The sequence below is a fragment of the Netta rufina genome (assembly GCF_964035555.1).
Source record: "Netta rufina genome assembly, chromosome: 1".
Lineage (NCBI taxonomy): Eukaryota > Metazoa > Chordata > Aves > Anseriformes > Anatidae > Netta > Netta rufina.
Window position 1 is genome coordinate 67,598,749 of NC_140123.1, and position 26,374 is coordinate 67,625,122.

The following is a 26,374-nucleotide window of genomic DNA, read 5'->3' on the forward strand; positions in this document are numbered from 1 at the left end:
TAAATAGCAACCTTCTTGTTATAAAACATATTCAATGGACTACTTAAGAGCCCACTGGACAAACAAAACACATCCTAAAGCTCCGGGGGACTGATTCTGCAGCACCTACTCTAATTCAGGAGCACGTGTCCCTGAGGAGCCGGTACTGCTTGGCGTGGTGACGAGTTGCAGGAGCAAGACTAAATAATGCTTCCTGCCTTCTCCATCCTTTGGAAGAGATTTGTGTCTGGGCTTTATGTAAACACCCACCAAGGGACTGTATATGTCATGTCCCGGCTTACACGGGAGCTCGGAGCGGTTGCTGGAGCTCTCTGTGAAGACTGACTTGCAAAGAGATGTGCATTGCATGCTGAAAAAAAGTGTACCTGTGCTCAGTGGCCTTCCTTCTGAGCAGGGTAGCAATCTGCCCTCTGGAGGAAATGCTGATGGATTAGTTTTTTGGGGCAAGAGCACGTCTGCGTTGGTGTGGCACAAGTGGGGTAACGAAGGAGAGAATCATGTCCTTGAAACACAGTGTACCGATGCTGAGGAATTTCCTGTGCTAGTCACCAGAAGCTTGTTTAAAAATTTCTGTATCTCACGGTACCTCTGGAACTCCTTTCCTGGCCTGTGAAAGCGTTCGGCTAAGGTCCTGTGAATTCCCTGAGAATTAATTCGTTGCTCACCGGGTGAACATTGTTTTAAAGGTAGGTTATGCTGAAGAGATACTAGAGAGAGATTTTTCACACAGGATGTGAAGAATGTAGTATTTCTCACCTCCCCCTTATTTTATGTTGCATTAAAATTATCTTTACTCTTCCTTCAGCAGTTGCTATGCCGCACTCAAGACAGAGAGTCTGGGAAGTGGGAAATGTCAACTTTTAAGATGATGTTCAGCTTTCTTGTTACACGCATTCTTTATGTAATGGTTTTGAATTACGTGTTGTTCACAGGCTTTCAGCTCTTCTTAGAAAGTTAGCTTGACTGGGCACAGTTGCTTGCTTATTCTTAATAAAGAGTTGATGACACTGGAAAGAGCCCAATAAAGAGCTGAGCAATTTCTAGGTGAATCTTTAAGAATATACATACAATGAGCAGTATTAGATGACACATAGTTTATTTGTATTTATACAACACCATGCTTTCCTAGAGAGGCAGGCTTCACTCCCTGCAAGAGCTGCAAACCACATCACCAAGTCCCACAGCAAGGGGTGATCGAGGGGGATTGGTGACTGCAGGAAAGCCACAGGTTGCAACAGGCAGCATAAAATGTGTTCCTTCAGTCAGAGGCCCGAGCTCCTTCCAAATCTGTGCTCATTTATTGCACATCACGGTTAGGATCATGCTATGCTTTGTCATATATGGGACACATCATGGAAAAGGAAAATTCAGGGCTGGAAGGGTAACCTGCTGGTGTGGGATTGTATACAAGGAGCTTCAAAAATGCCGTCAAGGCCAGCACTTGGCTGCTAAGTTGAGATTTTCAAGTGATATTAATTTCAATGCAGTTAGTCTTGATGTACTCCGCTCTGCCTGAGAATCGCAGCTGATGGGAAAGAAAAGAACACAGCAATAACAATATACATGCAAGAAATGTAAAAGAAAAAAAAAATCTCATGTATTAAAACATATTAAAAACATAAAACATGCCGCCTATATTGCTATCATTATATATTACCGCCTGAAATTTAATTCACTCAGTGCGGCTCACGCTGTTTGTTTACTTTTTTTCTATTGATCTTGGTTTGGGTGATGCATTTAGGCTACAGAATTTCACTTCCAACTTTCCAGCGGGCTTGTGCGCTGCCACCTGTTAGCACCACAGCACGCCTCGCACTTCTCAGAGTGGCCTACGGTCAGCTCCACCGCTGATGTAAAGGGGGTCTACCTCCAGTGATTTAGGCCGCAGAGACAGCCCAAGCCTCCCCTGCCCTAAATTCCACTTGGAGGGTGATTTAAGTGCTGCTGCAAATCACCGTGCAAGCTGGGGCTCCGTGGGAGAATCGGGTCCGTGCTGCCACGCCAGTTGCACAATCTCACTCGAAGCACGGAGAGTGGTGCAGCACGGGCCGTGGCTTTAAAAGGTCAGCATAAATATGCCGCCCTCACTCCTTCGCTCGTAAGTAATGTCTGTGCTGAGAGTTTTTACCTGGTTTTCAGGCTGTCTTTAGCCGCACTAAGCATTGTCCCAGAAAAGGCTCTTTTCAGGTGGTTTTACTAATGCTGGACCAAGCGTGGCCTCTGAGCTGGCCTGCTTTTCTGCCTTTTCATCCTCATCTTGACGCAGTTAGGCAGGGGGTGTCTCAAGCCCTGCTGTCCCTGCCCACATCCTTCTCCACCCCACCAGGAAGGTGAGCAGCCAGAGCAGGCAGGCGCCAACTCCCGCGGGTCCCTGAGGCTGAAGATGTGCCACTTCCACAGGGTCTGGGGACTTCTGGCAGTAGGAGGCAGCACCACCTTGGCTGTGCAGAGGCACAGAAGCAGCTCTGGAGTGGCTCGGGATTTTCAGAGGGCTTGTCGAGAGCCTGCTGTACGGACGTACCGGTTTTCAAACCTTTCCCTTGGAGCGTGTCTACACGGCAGCCCGAGCTGCGCCTGCAGCTGGTGCAGGGTGACCAACACGAAATGAAACCCGGCTAGCTCGGGAATGAATAATATATAGCCCCACAGCCCCAAAACCGGCCCAGAAGGCTGTAGAAATGGGGCTGGCAGGGCTCCACGCGTGCCAGGGCACCACCTTCAGCCTCCAGCTGGCTTGGCTTGCTCTCCGAGAGCAGGGATCTCCCAGAACAGGATGGCCCCGCGGATATTCGCGCTAGCACCATCACACCAACAGCCCCCTCCTGCCGCTGCGGGCTTTGCACATTGTTTCTCCCTTCTGTGATGACATGGCACTTCTCCGGCAGCTTGTCGCTCGCTGCTTAGCTAAAAAGCATGATTTTCTGGAAAGTAACACGCATTACCCTCCCCTGATGTGAGGCAGCAGCTACAGATGGGACAGCCTGCCCTAACCAGCCGGCCAGATCCCACAGGCAGTGCTGAACTCAGGCTGGGCGCACAGACTGAGTTTTTTGGGTTTTTGCTCTCGTTGGGTGGCAGGCACCAACCGCTGGCACCTCCATTTCTAACCAGACATCCCTCGTGTTTGAAGGATGTGCGTGCACCCGGGTCTCTAACCTGCCGTGCAGATCGACGCAGACTTTCATGTAGATGGAGCCTGTAGGTGTTATGGTTTGTACAGGTCTAAGGAGGAATCAGTGTGGGATTTGCACAGGTGTAGCTTATCTCACGTCCAAGGAGGATGCAAAAAGCACATTAACCCAACCCCAGATCATGGCTGAAATGCCCCACGGGCAGCAAGGGCCTGCGTGGGCACCTAGGGCTGTGGCTGGAAGTGCATGTGGGACGAGGCCCCATGGCCACGATACAGCCACCCCAATTTCCATGGGTGCATTGGTGGTGCGCGTGGGGCTGGGATCACGAGTGGGACCGGGATCACGCATGGGATTAGGATCACGCGTGGGGGACACCAGAGCGGACTTATTAAAAAAAAAAAACACAATAACACCCCAAAATCCCCCAAACAACCCCGATCCCAACTTCTGCCGGCGGAACATTTTGGGGTGCAAGTTGCCACCGGCTCCCCCTTTCCCCCCCCTTCCCCAAATGCCGCCGGCTGTGCCCTCCCCCCCGCGTCCCCCCCATGTCCGTCCCCCCCCCCAGTACCGGGCGGGCGCTGCGCGGGCGCTGCGCGGGTGCTGCGCGGGCGCAGCTTGCGCGGGGCGGGCGCCGCCTCGGCCGCGCTCCCGGCGCGCAGGAGGGAGGGGAGGAGGCTCGGGGGGGTGGGGGGGGGGGAGAGCGGGGCGGGAGCGGAGCGGAGCCGAGCCGAGCCGCTTGCAAACGAGCGGTGCGCCGCGGGTTTCTTCTTTTTTTTTATTTATTTTTTTATTATTATTTTTATTTTTTATTTTTTTTTTTTTAATTTCCCCCTCCTCCCCCCTCCCCCCCTCCCCCCCCTCACCCCCACTACGTTTTCTGGTGGTGGCGAGGAGGGGAAAAGGGGGAAAAGGAGGGGGGTGTCCCCCGCCGGGGTGCTCCGCGCCCCCTCGCCCTGCCCGCGGTGCGGTCGAAGATGCGCCCCGGACGCCGGGTGGTCGCAGCGCGGCGGCGCTGACATCGCTCACCATGGACAGCTTCGACTTAGCTCTGCTCCAGGAGTGGGACCTGGACTCTCTGTGGTGAGTGCAGAGTGTGGGTACGGGGTGGCTGGGGGGGGGGGGGAGAGAGAAAAGGGGGTGAAAAGGGGGAGAGCTTAAGAGCCAAGGGGGCTGGGGGGAGGGGGGGGGTGCGGTGGGTGGAGGGGGTGCTGCAAGCGGGGGCTGTGCGGTAATTGGGGGCTGCGATGATTTGGGGTGGGAGGGCGTGCGCATAGCGGGAGGGGTGCGATGCGCTGGGAGGGGGCAGGAATGGGGGGGGGTGCGGTGAGGGGGTGCGGTGCCTCTGCCCTAGGGGGTGCAGCACCCCGGGAGGTGCCCCCTCTCCGCCACTTGTCCCCCCGAGGGGGGCAGCGGGCAGACGCCCCCTCCCCTGGCTGCCGGGGGGAGTGTCCGGGAGGTGAACCCGGTGCTGGGCTGCGGGGGCCCCGGCACCCCCCTCCCGCTAATTCCCGGTGCTCCCCCGCCACGGGCACCCCGGGGGCCGCGCTCCCGGAGCTCAGCCCCGTTCCCCCCGCACGCCCCTTTCGCCCCCTCCCGCTGCCTTCACGTCCCCCCTCCTTTTTCTCCTGCCCCTCTCCCCCCCTCAACCTCCCCTCCCCATGCCCTTGACCTCCCCCTGCGCCCCCCCACGGCCCTGCCCGCCCCGGCGGCGAGTGCGGGGCTGCCGGGGAGGAGGGGAGCCAATTTCGAGAAATGGCATTAGCGGCTCGAGGTGGGAAGCGCTGCCCTCCCCCTCCACCCCTCACCTTCCCCTCCCCAACCCCACAAACCCCGTCAACCCCCCCCCCCCTCCCGCATCACCTCCCCGAGGCGCTGCCGCTGCCAAGTCCCGGAGTTTGCAGCGGGAGGCTCGGCACGGCTCGGCACGGCTCGCCCCGTCGGGACGGGGCTGCTTTTGGGCACGGTTGGGGCCGGGGAGGAGGCGACTGCAGCTCGCATGCAGTCTGCTGGCTGCCTGCTTTGGGGAGAGGAGATGAGTTTCGCCCGAACTCAGCGGCACGCGTCCCTGTCCCTATATCTCTCAATTTCAACGTGTTGTGGGATCCGTGTCACCCGTCTGGAGGGTGCAGCGCCCGCTTATCCCTGCGGTGGCAGGTGTAACACAATCAGCCCCGAGGGTCCCACGGGTGAGCTCTGCTCCTTGCAAAAGAGACCTCGGGAGGATGGGACAGCTCGTGCTGCGTGATGGCAGTGCCTCGAAAACGCGTACGTTGAGAGCATCCAGCCCCATAAAACTTTTATACTGCTGGGGGAACTTTAAAGAGCAAGTATAATGCAAAATTAGTTACTACCCCATAAAAGTTTTTAATTACAGTGCTTCTGCCCGTGACACAAGTTAAGGTTATGTCCTCGTTTCAATTATAAATACCAATATTCGGTTTCTACCCAAACTATAGCATTTATCTCTGGTCTGGTTTTAAGTCTTTAGTCCATACACACAGTTTTACTATTAAATTCCTCTCTCTCTCTCTCTCTTTTTTTTTTTTTCTATTAAACAAGAATAGGGGAAATAATACTTTCATGCATTCAAATGCTTTTCCCTTTCTCGGTGAATGAAGGCAAACTTTGGAGCAATTTGCTTTTTTTCGCAGCAAAAGTGTGATGTTCATTAGTCTGTTCTGTAACCTAGCTGTTGAAGTAAATATTGAATTTGAAAAGCTAACAATGTAACTCCGGAAAGCCGGGGCTTTTGACTGTGTCTAGCAATTGCTGCTTTTCATAACCTTTTTAGTACACCTTCTGACTATTGTGGAGCCACTTTGAAATGACCACCGTAAGCATAAAAATGAGGTACAAGTCCAAAGAGACATCAACTGCTCGCCAGCTAAATTACATGCTTAAAAATGTCTCTATTGGTGTTAAAAGTGATCTTGTGGTTTCATAGATTTTTTTTTTCCTCTGCTGTTGCTGTTTAGAAGATAGGTTCAAGAGAAGGGCTTCAAAGAGCACATTAAAAGCCAGCGTGTAGTAGCAGGCCTGTGTTCCTTGCCAAGCTCTCACCCCTGTGCACAGCTTCAATCCCCATGTCTGGAGCAAGGAGGTCAGATGCTTCAACCAGAGCTCCTCCGTGGAGCAGGGGCTTACAGGGGGTTCATGTCAGCATTGTTTTGGGGCCCCATGGTTTGCTCAATGGCCTTGACTTGGAGTACCCAAGATCATGGGCTGGAGGCCTGTCCTGAAACACTTGCTTTGGCAAATGCTTCTGAATCATTGTTTTGAAAGTTATACAATTGGTATTTTTAAAAAAATATAATAAGAAAACACACAACACAACGCAATGCAAACTTACAAAGGTGCTAGTAAAGGTACCTAGGTGCTGCAGCATCTGTGCAAAGGATGCTGGGCTGGTCTCTGATTGCAGGCAGGGTGCCTTCAAATGAGAGCGATTGTTACCAAAAAGGAAAATAAAATATACCACACAGATAACAAGCGAGTGCTTCATGGCAAAGAGCAACACTTAAGAGACTTAATTTTCTCGTCAGCAAGATTGAATGTTGTCCTTTATTTTTTCTGAATGTTGGTAATAACGACATTTTGCGCACTTAACTTATGACTGAAAATCCACTTTTGGCAATATTTGGCAAATGTTTTCCTTAAGAGTGCAGGAATTAAATATTAACGTGCTGTTCTAAAGTGCTTCTTTTCTTTATTTGGTATGTTCTTGGAAAATCAAAAGAGTATGGAAAGGGATTTCCAGATGAACAGTAGCATGCTAATCAATTCTCATTGATTGTTACTTTTATACTGTTAATGAATTTGCTCTCCAATTAATATGTGTTGTTATTTCTTTTACTCTGCTGTAGCATCAAAAATGTAGTAATGTATTGTGTTGTGGCTATAACATAGTATTGAACTAGTAAAGTGAAATGGGAGAATATTGTAAGTCCTTTTCTACTAAAGAGTACTTTTTCCAGGTTGTGTTGATGCCAACAACACTTCTGCTTCCCAGAAAACTACTATAATTCAAATAGTGAAAGCTGAGTACAAACTCAAATAGAAAATTTAACAGAACATAAAAATCTGTGGTGTAAACAAAACGCATGCCCATTTGGTAAGTTTTTTTCTGGAACGTTTAGGGATGATCAGCCCAACTTCACTGAAGGCTTCATAACTGCTGACTAACAAGTTTGTCCCAAACACATGGCGCTAATGACTTTGAAGCACAGCCCCGTCTCCTGTTTTTCTTTCTGCATGTTTTTATTTGACTCCAGTGTGTGTAGTTTGATTTGTCCAGACTTAAGGAGGTGGATTCTCCAGTGCCTTATCATCTAGTATTTGTTTACGCCAGAGAAAAGAGATGGAAAATCTCCATTAGTGGTGTTATATATTCCTTTTGTACAGCAGAAAGCATATTGTACATGACAGAAAGAAGCAAATGAGCAGACCAAAGGACTTAATTGGAGTGCCAGGACTAGTTCTGCATTACAGGCATTCATGTTGTTATTTGCCTTATTTAACAAATCCCAATCGAAATTCAGCCAGCTCCTTAACTGTGCGCCTAGGTTTAGGCGCAGAACTAGCTCGAGGGAAGGCCATTTAGTGAAGGGTCTCCTCACGTGCCTGTGAAAGATAAATGCATAGGTTAAAGTTTTTTGCATTCATTAAAACCAATTTACATATTTACTAAATTACTTACAGTGTTGTGTCAAACAAGAAAATAATTTTGAGACAATTTTTGATACGTTTGTTAGCCACAAACAAAACAGTGTTTGTTTAGGTGAAAGAAGCCAAGTATATAAACAGTTTATTTGGTACTCATCTGATACTTCTGGATATTTTGAGATAGCATCAGTTTTGTAGAGGTTGGGTAGTCATGTAAAAATGTATAGTTGTGTAGCTTCCAAGCTGAGATCAATATCAAATGCCACGGTGTAAGGTGGCCCAGTGTGTTTTACAGACCTTGTATTGAATTACTAGTTCATTTGCTATCTTTGGGTCTGTTCCTGCTCCATTTGAAGTCAATGAAAGTTTTGTTTGGAAGTTGCTATTAACAAAAAATGGCTAGACATCCAGCAGTCTTATAAATGAACCTTTTGTAACTTCTTGATCCCAGGTTGTCTAGCTTTTAGTCACTACATTTTATATTTGTGTAAGTCAGGATTTTTTTAAATTTTCCTCTTTTTTTTTTTTTTCAGGTAGCACAGTGTTTACTGGGGATGATTTTAGAAAGCTAATTCTACAAATGCTTCTTCAGTCAAAGTAGAATATCTAGATGTTTATTTTCAGATAATAACAAGTAGCTGTTTTGGGGGTGGAGGTGGGAGTCACTCAAGCCATTCTCTCAGTAGGGTAAGATGCTGGGCTGGCCTAACCTTATACAGACAATATACAGCAATTTTGTACCTCTCACAAAAAAATAAAAAAAATAATTAAGTACCTCCTTTTATCTCCCATCTCCTTTACAGCTCTATTCCAGCCTATGTCTTGGACTTTGTCCCTTATTTCTTTTCTTTTAGCTCTTGGCCTCTATCTAGCCTTGGTGACACTTGAAATCCTATTTGTCTCATTTCTGTCGCTGTGGTGTTTTCCCTTCTGTCTTCCTCCCCGTGTCAACTCATGGTTACCACCTTCCCCTCACTGAGAACCCAGCTAAAAATTTGCTCTCTCTGTGATGATTATAAGTTGTGAGCAAACAATAACAAGAGTAATAACTATAGACTGTTCCCTTCCTTCGATTTCACAGCATGTTCTTTCTTCCCAATGCCTGTTTTTTAGGCTGTAAGTCCTTTGGGTCAGGAATTGCTTCCATTGTTCAAGTTTTTTTTTTTTTTTTTTTTTTTTTCTTCCTTGCAGCACTGAACAAATTGTATGTGCTAAACATAATAAGTATAAATCATAAGAAGTGAGCTTTTTCATGGCCATAATACTTTATAAGTATCAGCTGAATAATATTATTTTAAGAATACATCTGTAGGGCCATGTGAGTGCTCATTTTCTGGATGTGATGTACCACATCTTCATCTGTTTTAAGTCTACAGAGCTCTACCAAGTCCCCTTTGCTGTTTTATATCAGATAAGTATCTGGCCCATCATATCTGATTTGCAGTATGCTCAGTCACCTTTCTTAGAACATATGTATATATATATTTATCCCTATACTTTGTTTTTGTCTGATAAATGAAATTTTGATACATCAGTTAGACAGGAAATGTGTTTTTGTATCTCTCCACTGAGGAGTGTTTGAGTGCCTAGGCCCAACTGTTTGAGGCAGGAGGATAACAGCTCCTTGAGCTTTCCTGCCGACACTTGGACTTGCAGATTTGTGTTGCTCTGGGTGTGTTTTCCATGAGAAGCCAAGGCAGAAACCTCCCTAGGTTATTGGAGGGGATTCAAGAGGAGGCATGAAGTGCATGTGGCATTTCACATTCTGTCTGAATATTCTGAGGAAAACACCAGGTTTCTTAAAACTAGTGGAAGAGATATATGGGCTATTAAGGAAAAAAATAGACACAGAATATAGGCTATGGGCACATCTTTCACATTTCATGTTCCTAATACATGGATGTATTAGGAACAACATCATACTCAACTTCACAGTGCAGTCATTAGAAAAACCAACAGCTTAATTGCAAGGCTTTTAACCTCATATAACAAATTAATCCACTTGCATCATATTTATGACTAGGAGACAACAAAACATGGATAAAAAGTATTCCAGCAATTAATTCACAGCATGTGTTCAGAGATACCTAGAAGTCTGGTTATAACTTTCTAAACAATAGGTGTAATAAAATAAAATCAATAGAAATGAAGAAAAAATAATATTACATACAGCTAGAAAACAGGGAGGTTAAATTCTTCATGAGATGAGTGTCCCATCTAACAGTCGACAAATTGCAACTTTGAAGTGACATCCTCACAGAATGAGATTTCGAAAATATAGCATTTTCTATGAAACCCAAAGACAATTTCTTTGTGTATGGGCTGTTTAGCTGTAAGGCTAATTCCGGTTGAAAACCAGAAGGGTCCTTTTTGTGAAAATCTCAAAGTAGGAAAAGGGAAAGCTGCAAGCTTCCTGGATTTTGAACAAAACTAGCTCTTTGAAAACTCTGCCCTGCTGGTTTATGGGAATTGCTGTTTCAGAGCCACTGCCCAGGGCTGGATTCCCTAGGTGACATCTCCCTTAAAATCCACAGGTCCCCACGCTGGCCAAACCCACCATGAGCCTTGCTGTCCCTGCCACCCTGGCACTGTCCCGTGGAGGTGGTCCAGCTGCGAATCCAACACAAAAAGACAAAGAGGTCAACTCCCAGTTTGCTGTGTGTTGGAGGTGGTTTATCTGACCATCTAGACAACATTTTTTGTTGGCTTTTGAAACTTTCCACTGTGTTCTAGTGGAAAGTTGCATGTTTATTCAGAAACTGGACACTCTCTGCAAATATCTTGGGGTGACTGGAAAGCACTGTTCCATTAAATGATTGAAAAAAGTGAACGAATCAGCTGTATATGGAAAACAATGTTTGCAACATCACCACCGGGGCTACTAACTGATCTTCTGTCTGTTAAAATCAATGTTAGGACACTGATTACGCTTGCTGTGGCTGCCTAAGGCCTCAAGAGAGCAAAAATGGACACTTGTAGTTGAATACTTGGGTAATAATCTATATAATCTCTGAATAATTTGTGGGTAGCAATTAATTCTTGTTTAGGAGAAAGAGTGAATGAACTGTAACAGCAGTTACATGAACACGATGGCAATTACTAACATTCTGTGCTAAACATTTTCTATGTCTTTCCAGAGGTAAAAATACATGAGACAGATATTTAAGTTCCTCCCCTACAGCTTGATATCTCAGCTTTACCAATATCTTAAACAAACAGTTAGTGACTTAAGTTGACTGCATTTTATTTTGTTAGGAAGATTTTAACCTGCATGCATGTACCAAGGACCTGAGTACGGATGCATCCTGGGAAATGTGACAGTAGGAATGCAATTTAAACCTATCCTCAGAGACACTTTATGTATTTTTTAAAAAATAAATTAGTTTCAATGCAGCAGTGGTGGTCTCAGCAGACAGGAAACATTTACAATTATGCAGGAGGGACCAGAAATCTCCACTAAGAAGCTTTTTGTTGCCGTGCTTTGTTTCTCAATAACGATGATCCACAACTGTAAGTATTTAAAACTAAAAACAAGAGGGTTGTATCGGACAAAGACACACAACTTCTTAATGTAATCCAGTCTTTCTGTGTGGTTGTTTTCACATGTTTCGGCCCAAAGAAAGAGTCCTTTGTGGCTCAGCCTAGTTTGACTGAATGGCAGGACTGGACAAATAGAGGATGAAGGGCAGTATCTTCTTACACTGCATATGTTTTGATTGCTTTGAGCTGTGATCAATTCTTATTGCATGTATCACTCTCTAAATCCACTGGGGAGGAACTGGTGGCCTTCTTACTCCATGCATTGCTATGATGGTACAGTCTAGCTGCCAGGGAACGATGACCTTATGGTGGTATGAAAAATGCAGATATGACAGACAGATAGATGAGGAAGGAAAAACATTGGTGAAGTATGCATTTCCAGCATTCGGACTTAGAAGTCATCTCGGCAGCACTGTCTCCTACCATTCATCTCCCAGTTTCTATCCTTGCCTTCCTTGCTTTGATCACTGTAAAGGTTTTGGGGAGCCTGTACTGATGCATGAGCATAGGCAGATATCCTAAACCTTTTCAATGAGGATTTAAATTCTGCTCAGTCATTGCCAGACAGTGCATACCTCATAGCAATGCACAAAGAGAAGGCTGATTTTTGTCTATGCCATTGACCACTTCTGATTGACCACAAGGGTTCAGATCTTTAGATTACAGGAAGGCGTGACATAATTTGAATTTTTTTTTTGGTCTTTTGTCTTAGAACAGCAAGTGCAGTAGACAGTTGAACCTCAGTCCAGAAAAGAATGAATGAATTCTGCTGTCAGAGATACTTTGGAGAAAAGAATTATATTGGTATTCTTCCAATAGAAGGAACAGTTTTACATTTTTTTGTTTCTGAAGCAGTCAGCGAGGGAACCTGTCATGTCATCAACTGTTTTTAAAGGACAAAGTAACAATAAAAGCTAAGTGTGCTTTTCTTCATTTTTGTTTGGCAAGGAGAGTATAGCATTTTCTGGAGGATGATGACCTTGAGTTAACTAAATGTCACCAGTTTAAAGAGTAAATTAATGTTACAATGTGCTTTGTTTGTGGTTAGGCTTGAAGGCTGTCAGGAATTTCTTAGTACAAAAGGTGATTGTGTGTTAGTCCATTTATTTAGGCTCCCTGCAAGAAAACCACCATGATCCCAACTGATCTGAATTAGCATCAACATGTTGCCTTGTGTATTTGGATATACCAATGTGTTTTGCAGCTAGCTTATGGATCTCTACCCCTTTTCACTGAGTAGATCAGTCCGAAAGGACCACAGGAGCCTACATTTTTTCTTGGTCATTGAGTCTGAGTGCTGCTGCCTCAGATCAAAGAACCCTTTTTTAAGAAGGAGTGAATCCCTTTAGAAACTGGTCATGTTCTGTCTTAAAAGTGACAAAGTTTCAGGGTTTTAGGGTTTGGATTTTTTTTTTTTTTTTTTTTTTTTTTTTTGTCACTGCCCCTGATTATGAAAATCTGTTCTGAAACCACAACATTTGTAGGAAAAATGTACATGTTTCCAATATATGTACATTAATGTATTCCTCCCCATTTAGCACAGATGATTCTGCAACATCTGAGGTAAAGTGGCATAGAGATAACCCCAAGAAAGGAAATTATAGATAAATGCAGTTCCTTTCAGACCTGCACGGGCTTTTGTAGATCCAGGCAAGGTGTCTTTTACAACACTCTTCAAGGCTTTGCATTGCACAAGAACCTACCAGTCTGGGCGTATGGCTGCGTGAACATGATTACATACTACGTGGTAGAAATGCAAGCTTTTTTTGTTGTTCTTAGAAGTATATAAGTAGCAATATCTTGAACTAATTACAGCTGATGTAAAGCACATTTAAGGAAACCCATTAGAGGAGAATTAGAACTAGAGCAGATTAGCTAGTCTTTAATGGCCTTGACTGTAGATCTTTTGATGCCTTGGTAGCTTTTCTAACACTCATTGCTCATCTGTCTTGACTAAATGACTGAAGAGCTTCTTTCAACTCACAGTCTGGTTGTAATGTGAAAAAATTGCTGTTTTCAGCTGAAAAAATGATTATCTGGAAAGGTAAACTATACTGAGTCCTGTACTATATTTGTTGTTGAGATTTAAAGCATTATTTTACCACTCAGTGTGACTGTGTAATAGAAAGAACAATCTCTAATATGCTTCCTTGGAGCTATTAATTATTTACTTTCTTGAAACACAGATCATAGACAATTCTACATGACTTCCCTTCTTACAGACTTTCTTGTCTCTGTCTTTATTTTTGTATGCTTTGCAAATGCCTGTAAATTCATTTTCACTGAAAGGGGAAATAAGTAATTTAGACTATTGCAGCTGTTTCATAATTAATTAATTTCAATTTAAAACAATCAAGTAGTGCCCATCCATTGTTCTGTGTGCTTTTCTGAGGCACTAAGATTCACAATATCAAAATAAGTTCCAGATGGAAGCACATACTTTATAATCAGAGAAAATAATCTGTTCTTTTCAAAAACCTGAAAAGTCCTGCCCTGATCAAAACAAGGTATTAGTCTGAAGTACATTTATCAAGTTTTTAGCCATTATTTTAAGAATTACTTAAAAGTACCATTTTTACATCTTATATAGGGCATTAACTTATAAATAGAACTATAGAGGGAGAGAAACAGTGATGCAGGAATGTTTGTTCATTCATTTCCTCAAATACTTCTGGCATCTGTTAAAATGTAACAAGGCTCAGCACATTTTCCCATTTTGGCACATTGTTTTCTATAAAAATGAGAAATATTTGCAATGATAAAACATATCTTTGCTAATAATCAATAAATAACATGTTCTCCTGAGGAAAAAAAAATACGGTAAAATGAACTAAAAAATACTGAGCAGAAGGAAAGCTGATCAAAATGGTACACTGAGAAGTCCTGTATGTTCCCATATGTTAATAAATGTTAGGGTTTGCAGAGGAACTTTTAATATGGCAGTTTGCAATAGGAATAAAATGCCTTTTCTGAACACAAAAGACACTTATGTAAGAGGTTTCTATTATGTAAATGTTACTGTTATTGGCGATAGCCCATTATAAAGAAACGTTTTATATTCCAAAAAGCATTTACAAATAATGGGATAGATGCAGCAGTCTGTAGTCCTGACTTGGACAACTTTCTCTTTGAAGTCAATGGAAGTTTTGCCTGAATAAAGGTGGAAGGAATTAGCCCATTCATTATTATCTGAATTACATCAAGAGTTGACTGCTAAACAATAAAATCATGATTCATAACATAACGGCTTCACTTAATTCTTTTGTAGTCTTAATATATCTCATTATATGGTACTTCTGTTCTTTCCTCTCTGTGCAGTATTCAAATTAATAACAACCACCTTTACATAACTGATGGTTAGACATGTTTTGCTGCCTTAGCAAGATCAAAGGATTTTATATACCCTTTTTGGATAGATACCAAGAATAGGGTGATCAATCTCTTCTGTAACCATTAAGCACAGTGTAAATATCTCAGGGTACCCAATTAGACACAAGTGGTTTGCCAGATGCTGAGAGCATCACCAGTTGTCAAGAGCTTCCCAAGTCTGTGGGGCAGCGCAGAATTTATTAGGGATTAGTGGTGGTCTGAGTTGTCACTCCACTGATTTGTGCTCTTTCAGCTGTGCCCTGCCGTAAGCCACCTGTATGATGTGCGGAGATAAGGTTCGAGAGGCAGATACCCTGCTTTCCTCCAGGCACCTCGGGGTGGGAAGGAGGCAGGGAAGGATGCTGGTGCTCCAGACCTTCTCTTCCTGATGACCAGAGAGGAATGGAGGTTAGAATAAGGGAGACAGCCAGATGAGAATGGGGAGCAGGAAAGGGCATAAGAGGAGACTGAAGAGAGCAGCCTGAGACGAGTGACCCCCAAAATGGCTTTAATCCAAAGTTGGAGTTAACCCCTCACCAGGAAGCCATCTGTAGCCTTAGGGCTTTAAGAATTCTTTTTATCTGGAAATGTAATTGAAACAAGATGTGTAACAGCTGCAAGATGTCAGGTTTGTCAAAGTAACTAGAAAAATGAGTTGTCTGACACACTCACACGCAGCAAAGTAACCTATAGTTAAAAAAAAAAAAAAAAAAAAAAAAAGAAAAAAGTATAAATTATCATATGTGTTAAAAAGAGGAAGGAAAAAAGGAAAATAGCCAAATAATAAAAGATGTGGTTTATTCTGGAGCATGGATGATGTGAGTTAAACCACTTTGAATGTTTCCAAAAGAGATAACAGCATAAATCTTTACCCCAAATGAAACTGGTCATCTTCCCATCATGACTAGTATTTCATTCACGAACTAGAATGGTAGGTGCTCTGCATTTACCCATGATAATTTATGCATTACTTCTGCCTGTTGCTGTCCTTGTTATTGCATCATTGGACTTTGCATCTTTGGTTATGGACACATATTTGCTGCACCAGGTGCTGTACACGCACAGAACAAAGTTGGTTGTGGGACAAAATTTTTGCAGACAAAATGGAAGACAAAAGACCATAATGGATATAGGCAAAACTGATTGTGAAGGAAAGATGGAGAGAATAACCCTAATAAACAGTGGGCACAGCAAGCTACCAGCCTGGCAGTGCTGCCAGATGTTTGAGCGTGGGCATGATGGGGAAAAAAGCCAGAACTTTCTTACCAGAACTTCAAAAAGAACAATGAAGTGATTTTGTGCGTGTTTATGAGGGCTCCTCCCAAGCATGAGTGACAGCACAAGGATACCCTGAAGGTGCAAGTTGAAAACTCGGAGGGTGAATTGCCCTACTGGACCAATTGAAGATTAAAGACAGCTTTTTTTGGTAGTAACTTTTCATAATGATGGGGATAGCCCACACAGAGCCTTGGGTGATGAGGACAAGAGGGAGCCAGGGAAGAGCTGTAAAGAAAAAGGGGTCATAGTCAAAACATCCTGCCTAGGAAAGGCTGCTTGCTGCGGCATTCCAGCTGGAGCTGGTCCTCTCCTGTGAAGTCCAATTGTGCAAGCTGATATATGTGTAGCAGCAGAAAAATGCTCTTAACAGAGCTCTCAGTAGATGAGTATGCTAAACATGTCAGTAATGCATTGCAGTTTAGGGTGTGAAAACTAAAGAATCACAGAATGGTTTGGGTTCACAGAATCACAGAATTTTCTAGGGTTGGGAGGGATCTCAAAGACCATCTGGTTCCAACCCCCTGCCATGGGTTGTGCAGGACTCTCCCTTGTTGGGTAGCGTATCTCAGTGCTGTGGTGTTATCCGTGGGAGGGCTGGAGCCTGAGATCATGCAAGGCCAAAGGCAATGAGTGTGTTTGAGCAATCCCTTCCTCTACCCGCTTCCACAAAGAAATGCCGCCTCCATGTACATGATGCTGCAACCTGCAGAACAACCCAGGACAACTGCTGTGAAGTGCTGTTGAAGATAACATGTTCAGCTGCAGGAGCAGCAGCAAAGCCAGGCGTTTGTGTGGTGGAGGCATGAGGCTTTGTTCTGCAGGCAGAAAGCCCCTGGATGGGTGAATTAATCCTCCAGGTAGGATAAGGAGGGATGGTACTGGGAGGGATGGATAGTCACGGGTTGTGAGAGAGTTCCCTGAGGCTGTATGCAGAGATGCTGGTAACCTCTCTCTTGCTGGGAGCTCTTGGAAAATGAGCTGGAAGAGAAGAAACTCCTCAGGGCTGAGCTTACTGAAATGGTGATAACTATTGGGTATTCTTCAGGGCACTCCAGCACATCATCAGAATATGTGTGGCCCCAGTGGGAACTAATTAAACATACCTATTGTGGTATTACCGTGGAGTGTGGAGTGCGGCTGCAGTATTGCTCCTTCAGATCAGAGAGTGTCTTGGAGCCCACACCTGGATACCAGTCAAATGCACCCTAATTCCCACTTCCAGAAATGAATTGGAAACACACCTCTCACACTTTCTTTTCTGCCTAAAAGAAAATGGAATTCTGTTTTTTGAGCAAATACGTAATACAAGTGTTTTCATTTCCTTTACTCATATTCAAATGCAAAAACCAGCTAATAAAATTTCAGTGGTGCTTATACCGTAATTTGGTTGGTGAAAGAAAAGTCGTCTGTTAAAGCTCAAGTCATCGTAACTCATTAGGTGCTAATGTATCTGCTCCGTGGTACAGGAACAGACTAGCACTATTGAAATGCTGCTAGTTCGCCCTTAATGTGCTCACAGTTCCCTCTTGAGGATTGAAAGTACAAACAAGTTTTCTCACAGTACACTTTAGGAGTATGCTAAAGAAGCTGTGTTTATGTTACCCCAGAAGTCTTTGTCTGCATGCAGAGAAGTGCAGAACCAAAGTGAATCCAGAAGTTTGAGTACGGTTGCTGTATTTCCTCCTCGTACATCTCAGGAGGAAAGGTGATTGTGTGTGCTCACAGATGTCCCGTGTATGTGCAGTAAATCCAACATGCTCTAAACATGCTGGCCTTGCTGCACCTGGTAATAAACCATGGCAATAAATCAGGTGATCTGCACATGCATAATAAATCTGATGCACCTGAATGCAGGCACACAGGATGGACATGCTGTGCACAAACTGGCCGCTTTCCAGGTCTTCTGGATGTCAGGCTTCCGCTGTGACTGGCTTGCCTACGAGTCCTGGCGAAACTGCTGACTTCTGCTTTTCATGTCAGAATTTCCAGGGCATGTCCCGGAGGGGCGGCACATCTGGGAGACTAAAACCATGAGCATCATTTTTTAGTGTGCCCATACCCATTCAAGCCAGGATATCACCCTGAGAAAAAACAACTCCACACCTACAAAGGTGCTCTTCCTGATAGCTTAGGCATTTGTGAAAATTATATCTCGAATCCTCACAAGCTCAAATCTATTCGCCATTTGATTTCTTTGCACAAAAGTTTTGTATGTTTCAGGTGAATGCTCTTATCACCTCAGAGTATGGGCATCCATTCAGTTAGCATCAAAACGTTAATTTCATAGGAGAGCTGTAGCATAAAAGCTGTGAATGTACAAGGATGTTCCAGAGGGTGGTGAAGGTCAGGGTGTCTCAGGTGGAGAGGGATCAGAGCATGGTAGTCCCACACTGTGATTGTGTGCTCCCCTCCCATGCCTGAAGATTTTCAAAAGTGGTGAACAGCGAGAGATACTAAAATGGGCCCTAGAGGTCAACTGGCCAGGTAGAAGTTATCTCCATGTGCTAGAAAACAGTGTGGCCACATGCGGATTGCCTGTTGGAGATGCTTCTTCTGTTGATGGGAGCTTTTCCTTTTTTTTTTCTTTTTTTTCTTTTTTTCTTTTTTTTTTCTTTTTTTTTCTTTTTTTCTATTTTCTTTTTTCTTTTTTTCTTTTTTCTTTTTCCCTTTTTAATCTGAATGGGAGAAGGAACAAGCTCCATTGAGAAAAGGCAGCAGCAGAACTGCAACTGACCAGATCAGTGCTTCCTTTACACCCACCTCTGCATTCATTTGAGGGGTAAAGAACTTCAGACCTGTAACACAGGATGACTGATTTTATGAAAAATGAGAATATTTCCCTTTTTGCTTTCTCTGGCAAATGAGCCTTCTTTGCCATCATGATATGGGCTGCATAGAAATGTAGCTGGGGACTGTGCTGGATTGTAAATCACTGCACTTGTGTGTAAATAAGGAGTACATTCAGAGGAAAGACGTTAGCATGATTTCAATAAACCAGAAAGCCTTTAAGATATTATGAGACCCTACCAAATTATAGTTGCAAGTCTCCCTGAGACTTTCTCTCTGTGGTTTTCTGTGCCAATGCAGGACACTGCCTTTAAGCTAATTAGCAATTCCGAGCAAAGTTGGAAGGAATTCATGTTTTTCTTCAGCTGGGCGACATGCTTATCAAGTCAGCTACCTCCAGACTGATGCAGCAGGCTGCCAACAGACTTGTCACAATTTATGAAGAGAGTTTTGTGGTGGAGATAGAGAGTATAATGAAAACCACATCCACCAATTAAACACCTACATTTCCGTTTGGAGTCCAAACAATGGATGGCTTTCCTTTTGCAAAAGAGATTTCTCAAATCAAAGCAACTCAGAGAAGAAATATAAATTAGGAAGGGAGTATTGAGCAGATCTTTAATGAATCTCTGGCACAGTGAAATAGTGAGGCATGACACATTCATGAATATGATCTAATTGCAACGATTCAGCTCTCAGCAATCAAGAAAAAGTAAAGCAACAAAATATGGGACATGTTCTGGTCATGTCTTCAGTACATGTGATATTAGTCTTTCCCAAATGGGCAAAGAGTACACCTGATGCTTTTTGTAGTAGTGTGCGATACATGGCTTGAACACCACAAAATTAGTATCAGTAGAATTTTTACTCATGTGAACAAGAACTGGCCTTAATAGTGGAAAGACATACAAAAAGGATCTTCAAAAAAAAAAAAAAAAGGTTGGGGGGACACAAAAGGACTTGTTAAGCAGAAATTAGACGATGAGGTGGAGCCAGTTTATGACACACTCAGCAGTACTGCGTATAGAGAGGTAGCAACAAGAGCTTTGGGAGCTGTTTTCATTGAAGAAAATCACTAGTATCAAAACATTTCATTCTGGGGACACAGAAGAACAGAACAGACACTTCAGAGAAAGGGTGTCAAAATTAATTTTACATAATTTTACTGACAAGACTCAATTACCATACAGTTGATACAGGCCAGATGCAGTGAAAGATATTGCAGAAATACACAGAGTGATGATAAAAACAAATAGTATTATTATTAACACTGGGGCTGTATTTACCTGAAGTGGTGCTCTGATATTTTTTGGCACCACTTACAATGAGCATTGCAGCAGTAGGTCTGTAAGCAGTTTGCCTGTATTCATAGGGAGCAGCATCTAAGTCCATCCTGTGTTTTTGTCAGGAAGCAAGATGTTATATTTTGGGCTCAGCATCACATGAATAAAGCCATGCTTTCCCTAGACCTAGGTTCATAGGGTTAGGTGCTACACGTCAAGCTCCACTTCAGGCTCTGCCCCTCCAGGCTGTATCTACATGCGCAGAGCTGCCTGTCATCATGGGCTAGATGAACCTTTCCTGAGGGCACGTGCAGCGTACATTTGACACTGACAGTGTTTCAAATGAGTGCTGCTTTGGGAAGCTGTTGTATGCACTTCCACCCTTTTTCTTGCTGCCTGGGACACCTGACGGGCTGACAAGGAGAGGGGCTGAGCCAGACTCTTCTCTGAGGCTGCATTTTCTAACGATGATAGAAAGTCAGTAGATCATTCATTGTAAAGTACTTTAGACAGTAAGACATCTAAACCTGAAGTCTGCGATCTAAGGTGTGTGGTTGCTGAGAAAGTCAGTCAGTTAAGGCAAAAGGCATAGTTTTATTGCTTATGGGGAGCACACATTAAGGGAGCACAGAAGAATCGTAGGTCTCCAGTCTAAAGAAAATACAAGAAGCTCTGGAAGGTCAAAGTACAGCACGTAATCCACAAAGGATGCTTGTTAGCAGCCTGAAGACATACATACCTAGGCTGGAAGCTGAATGGGGTACTAAGGTACTAGCTGCCTATCTGAACCACTAAAAATCCCTTTCATTATAGCTGCTATTTAATATGCCTAATGACTGCCACATCAGCCAGAAATAACTCTGCATTGTTTGGAGACCACAGCTTGATTTTCTTTGTTTAACCAAGTGCTGCAGGTTTATGCCAGGAGTTTAATTTATCTGGTTGTGTGCCATCAAAGCAGATCCTTACTTCAGCCTTTACAGCTTCTAAGGAAGGTGCAGTGTAATGGTTTGTGCACACAGTGTAGGCAGAATTATCTTACTGAAATCATTAATGCAGAAACCCTACACAATCCAATCAGTGCTTTCTGGTAGAAAAGCACTTTTCCCAGTTTTGCTAGTGCACATGCCCAGAGGCAACCTGGGGACAAGCAGTCTCCTCACCTCAGGTACATAAGGGCCTGGAGATGCCGAAGATGTACACGGCCCACAGACCATATTGAATGTCACACATATACAGCTCTGGGATGATGTTGCCTGAAGGAATTTTTGTCATGGGCTCCCCATTTTCTTATGCTGGTGTTTTAACCACTAGGATGTTATCAAAACAGTGTGCTTGGTGGTGTCCTTGGTTTTATTTTTGAAGAGACTTTGTGCCCTCATTGTCTGACTTAAATGCCCAAGAAAGTACATGGATGGGACTCAGGTTGTGAGTTCTGCTTTCTCAGTGGACTCTAATCACAGCAAAACCCAAGTTCTCTTTGACATTTGCCTTTGGCGTGCACAGGGTCTGGCTCCCAGAGTAGCCTGCTGGGTATTGAGGACCTTGTTGTTGGGTGTTGGCTTCTCACCATCCTCAGCATGAGGAGTTTGGGCAGCCAGTGCAGCACTGTGAATTGCCTTTGGGACCTGAGTGCCCAACTCTGCACCCAGCCACACAGTCTTTTAAGTCTTTTAGGAAAGGTTATAGGTCTTAATGTAATTATATTTATTACGTTTAATGTTATCTCACCATATTAATTGAAATCAACTGCTTCTCTCTAGTGAGGACTGATAAATGTTATTTCAGAGGGGACAGCAACATTGTCACTATCTTTTCGATTTTCAGACAAAGAATGTTTACCCAGAAAATATACCCAGTTTTGTTAATGCTGAAATGGTCTAAAAGACAGAAGATAATTCTTATCTATTCTAATCTATTTAGAATATTTCAGGAGAGTGCATTACTTGTGTCTGAGTGACAAATGATGATCTGGATTGCACCTGCTAGGTATGTGTCTGGGGAAAAGGCATGTGCAGCACGTAAGGGTAAAGGCATGCATGTCCTCATGCTCTCACGCAGGAACTATCCCCTATTCAGATTTTTTTCTGGTGAGACATAATAATTCCCAGTAGACAACAGGTCAGATTTCTAGAAGAATATCAATAACTATGGGCTTGCCTATATGAGCAAGCAAAAGACTTGAGGATGTAAACTGAGTAGCCTGCTGTACAGTCTGCAGGGTGCTGGCACTGGTATGTGGAAAATTACACACATATGTGCCATTATTTAACTGAATTTGCTTGTATAGATGTAAAATACAGCTAACATAATGCCCATACCAAATTTAAGGCATTTCTTTTAAAAATGAGAGGTGTCACTATACGGTAGTCAAAATTAGTGGCTTCTATCCAGACTTTGAAGATAGCCTTTATCTGTAATTGGCAACTTCTGTCATCCTCCTCAACCTGGTGCAGACATGAGCATGATGCACAGATTTCAGCATTAGCAGTAGCAGATGATTTCCTTCTAGAAGGAAGATGGGGACAAACAAGCATCCTGTTCTGTTCCTTTCAGCAAGAACATCTCTGTTCCCGCTGTAGTCGCTCATTCCTTAGGGCCAGTCACACCAAACAGTTTGAGATTTCACACCTAAGGCTTCTTCCACTTGCCTGTAGCCACCTCTGGACTGTAGCAGCAAAATCTCTAGCGGGTCCAGCTTTTTGCTCCCTCTCTTAGTCTTTTATATAAGCTCTACCACCAACAAAGGCCTAGGGCCCATCCTAGGGCTATGTTGTGTTGTAGGAGAAAGGGAAGATGTGGTGTAAAGGGTTTCCTGGATACCACCAGTATCCAGTATTTTCTCATCATTGAGAAGCAGGTAGGGAACTGAACAGCAGCAGAGTTTCTGCCTTGAGCCTTGTGTTGTTGGAGGGCTTCTTAGGGCAGGAATATTTTTCTGCTGGTTGTGGATGGTCTCTGGGATCACAAAGCAGAGTAGGGAATCTGGCTGTTAGCGTGTATCCTCCCTAGACCCCAGCCTGCTTTCATGGACGCTGGTTATTTCTGGAAATGGGTAGAGTGCAACATGTATACATTAGTAGAATCAAGTCCTTATGCTGTTCAGGAAAATTTGGCTCTGAACTGTATAGCTAAAAAAGCTGTCTGTCTGAGCTGCTTAGAATACTGCACAGTTTTTGCCAGCTGAATAAAACCAATAGAATTTCTATGAACAGAAAGCTTTTGACAACAGTCTTTGAATTATGAGTGGCAAGAACCATTCTCTTCATTTTTAACTTCTAACCTATGATGTATAACGCAACCCTCATTTGAGGATAAGAGGTTAGTATCTTATTGACTTGGCTTTAAATTGCATTTCATTGTATTAAAGAGTATCTGTCATTTTTTTTTTCCTCTGGAGCTAGATATACTGTAATGTATGAAATATTTGACTTGCATGTAGCTGTAAGGCTAGACTTTGGAAAACATTCAGCTGCAAAGCTAAAATGGTATTTAGTGAAAACATTCCAGAAAATTATGATTTTACAATTACCTTATCGGTAGTTTGATTTTAATGTAGTTTTTCTGATAGGTACCTTTGTACTTAAGGATTGTAAATTAATTAGACATACTGTTTCATCTACTCAGGAGGCAGGAGAAGAGCTGAGCTAATAGCTATGGGAGTGCTGCACCAATTTGAGACTGAGGCTAAAATGACATGATAGAGGGAGAGGTTAGTCCTCTCCCAAGGTTGTCACTCCTGGTCACATTTTAATGTGAATTTATTGGACTGAAAGAGGTTAAAGAGGTAATTCTGCACAAGAAGAGAGAAATTTCTAACATAAAATGGAACTCATCAATAGTCCTTGTGTCTATAGGGAGTTGTCAGATTCCATAATATTAACCATGTAATTAACAGGATATATAAAGTGATGTGCTTTCAAATAATTTATATTTCAGATGCCTTTGAATGTGCTAATAATACTTTCCCTACATCCCCCCCCCCCCCCCCCCCCCCCCAGTCTGTTGGAATCACTGCATTCTTATTTATTTATTTATTTATTTTTCTTCTGTATAAAAACCCTTCACATCTATCAGAAAGCTCTAACTAGAGCTCATTCCCAAGGGTGACTTAATGGACAAAGTATGGATAAATCCACATGACAAATCCACTTTACAATATGGCACAGCTGGCATTCTCTGCTCAAGTTCAGCTCACAAATAAACTTGTACAGAAACTGCATTGATGCAGAGTGCAGGTCAGTGCATATTGCTTCATCATGTCCTGGAAATGACCTCTCATGCTGCTGGTGGTGATGCACCATCTTTTGCATCTCCCTTTCAGACGAGTGAAGGTGCAAGGGGTTGTTTGCAGAGCACTTTGGAAGAAAGTATTCATTTGATCTTGTTGAAATTTTGTTGCTTTTCAAAACCTCAGTTTTCAGTCCTTAGTGACTGGGCTTTGCATACTCATAGGTTCTACACAGACATTGTCAGGACTCGGCATTTATTTTATTTTTTTTTATTTCTTTGTTTATTTTTAATGAGCAATGTAGGTAGAAGGGGAAAAAAGCTTTCTCAAGCTCTGGACTTAACCAAACTAGACTACTTTGTATGTCATGCTTTGACTCAGCAGACCCACTGCACAAGCTCTTTGCTAGTGTTTAAACCTCCCTCACACTCTCCTTAATAGTGTTGGGCAGAAACACCCTGATTTTCTATAGGACTTTTTGGAAACCTCAGTCAGATTTGGTTGAAATCAATTAGCAGGTTCAAAGTCACTGCTGGGAGAAGGGGAGCTGCTGATAAGACACTGTAGTCTTATGCTGTGTTTCTTTAGGGAACCACACTGATCAAGCAATACCTATCAACCTGTGGAGCAGAACCACATTAAAAAGAAGTATTTCTTGTTTCAAAAATATATTTACTTGGAACATGGAAAGAAAAAAAAAAAAAAGTGCAGGCTGGGTATTGGCTTGGAGCCCAAAACAGATGCTCGCAGGACATTTCCTGCTGCAGAAAATCAGGCCTTTCAGCAGAGGTAGTGGGGAGATGGCTGCTTATCTGCCAGGGGCAGTTATGCCTGCACCAGGTTTTGTGCAGCCCCTAGCACAGGAAGAATCCTGACTTCTGGTGTCAACAGATAAAGTAGTGTAAACCTACAAAAATAAGTGGAAGGGCAAAGGCGGCCAAAGGCTGGACCTCAGTCTGAGGCAGCTCTACCTCCCCGTTGCGTGCTCTGCAGCATTTTGAAGGCCAGGCTTTCACCGTTACTGTCTTCTGCTCTCTTTGCATGCCAGAATCTATACTTGCATGTAACATACTGGATTTATAAACCGACTTGGCTGCTTGATAGTCTGATTACATTTCACTGTGACTGAAGAAGAAAATGCCTTGTCTAGTTGCTGGACACCGGCCTAAATATAGACCCATGCAGGAACATAATTCTGCTTGGGGGGCAGCTGAAGAGTTTCTGGCTAGTTTGTCCTGCTGTCTAGAAGTAGAGTATGGGAAAAAAAAATACCATTTTCATGCTCTCCTGTTGTAGTAGAAACACTTTTTTTTTTTTTTTTTCTTATAGCTTTGATACATTTAACTGATAAAGTAATGGCATTTTAGACATATTCTAAATCTGAGCATATTTATATCCAATGTGGACAAAGAGCAGTATTTTATAGTAACACGTACAGCTTATCAGAAGTTGGAGCCTTTTCTCCTCCTATAGCCTGGCCATGCCATTGTGAAAATTCACTTATATAACCACATCCAGCAACCGAACAATAAAACATTTCCAGTCACCCTACAAGTTCATTTCATAATAATTTAAAACTGCCTGTTACAACCAATAACTTTGGTTCTGAAAACCAGTGCAGCAGTTATAAAGTCCTGGCATATAACTTTTCATGGAAGGCAGTGGTTTTATCACAGCCATGAACACGCGAGTGACCTGGGGCATAAAATTACTGCTCAAAAAAAAAGAAAAAAGATCTATCTCCACAAAATACTCAGATATCCACTTATAACAATTACAACAATGATGATTTCACATCTGTTAGGCAGACAGTTTTAATCTGTAAAAGGTTAAGTATTTGACAGTTACTTGTTCTTACATACAGATTAGCTGCTTGAGGTTTTAACCTTTAGATGTACTTAAGCAACTACTCTTTAAAATTTATTGTGTAAAACCACCCAAATAGAAATGGTCTCATTACTTGTAACTAAAGAATACAGGTCTGGGAGACTTTTCCCTCCTTTCTTACCCAATTGCTCAGCTAGCTTTGCTTCTTCCTTTGTGTTTAAAAATATTTGTACACATGCCACTTCAATTTCTACAGCCAC

At 43.2% G+C, this 26,374-nt stretch overlaps 1 protein-coding gene across 1 annotated transcript in view; it reads left to right on the forward strand.

The window, feature by feature from the left end:
* Positions 1 to 4,164: 4,164 nt before the first annotated feature.
* Positions 4,165 to 26,374, forward strand: part of AFF3 (ALF transcription elongation factor 3) — a gene marked incomplete at both ends in the record, with an annotated part of 325,435 nt that continues 303,225 nt past the window's right edge. The window contains one exon of the mRNA XM_084282865.1: positions 4,165 to 4,217. Within this exon, the coding sequence (XP_084138991.1) occupies positions 4,165 to 4,217 (53 nt within the window). The remainder of the gene's footprint in view (positions 4,218 to 26,374) is intronic.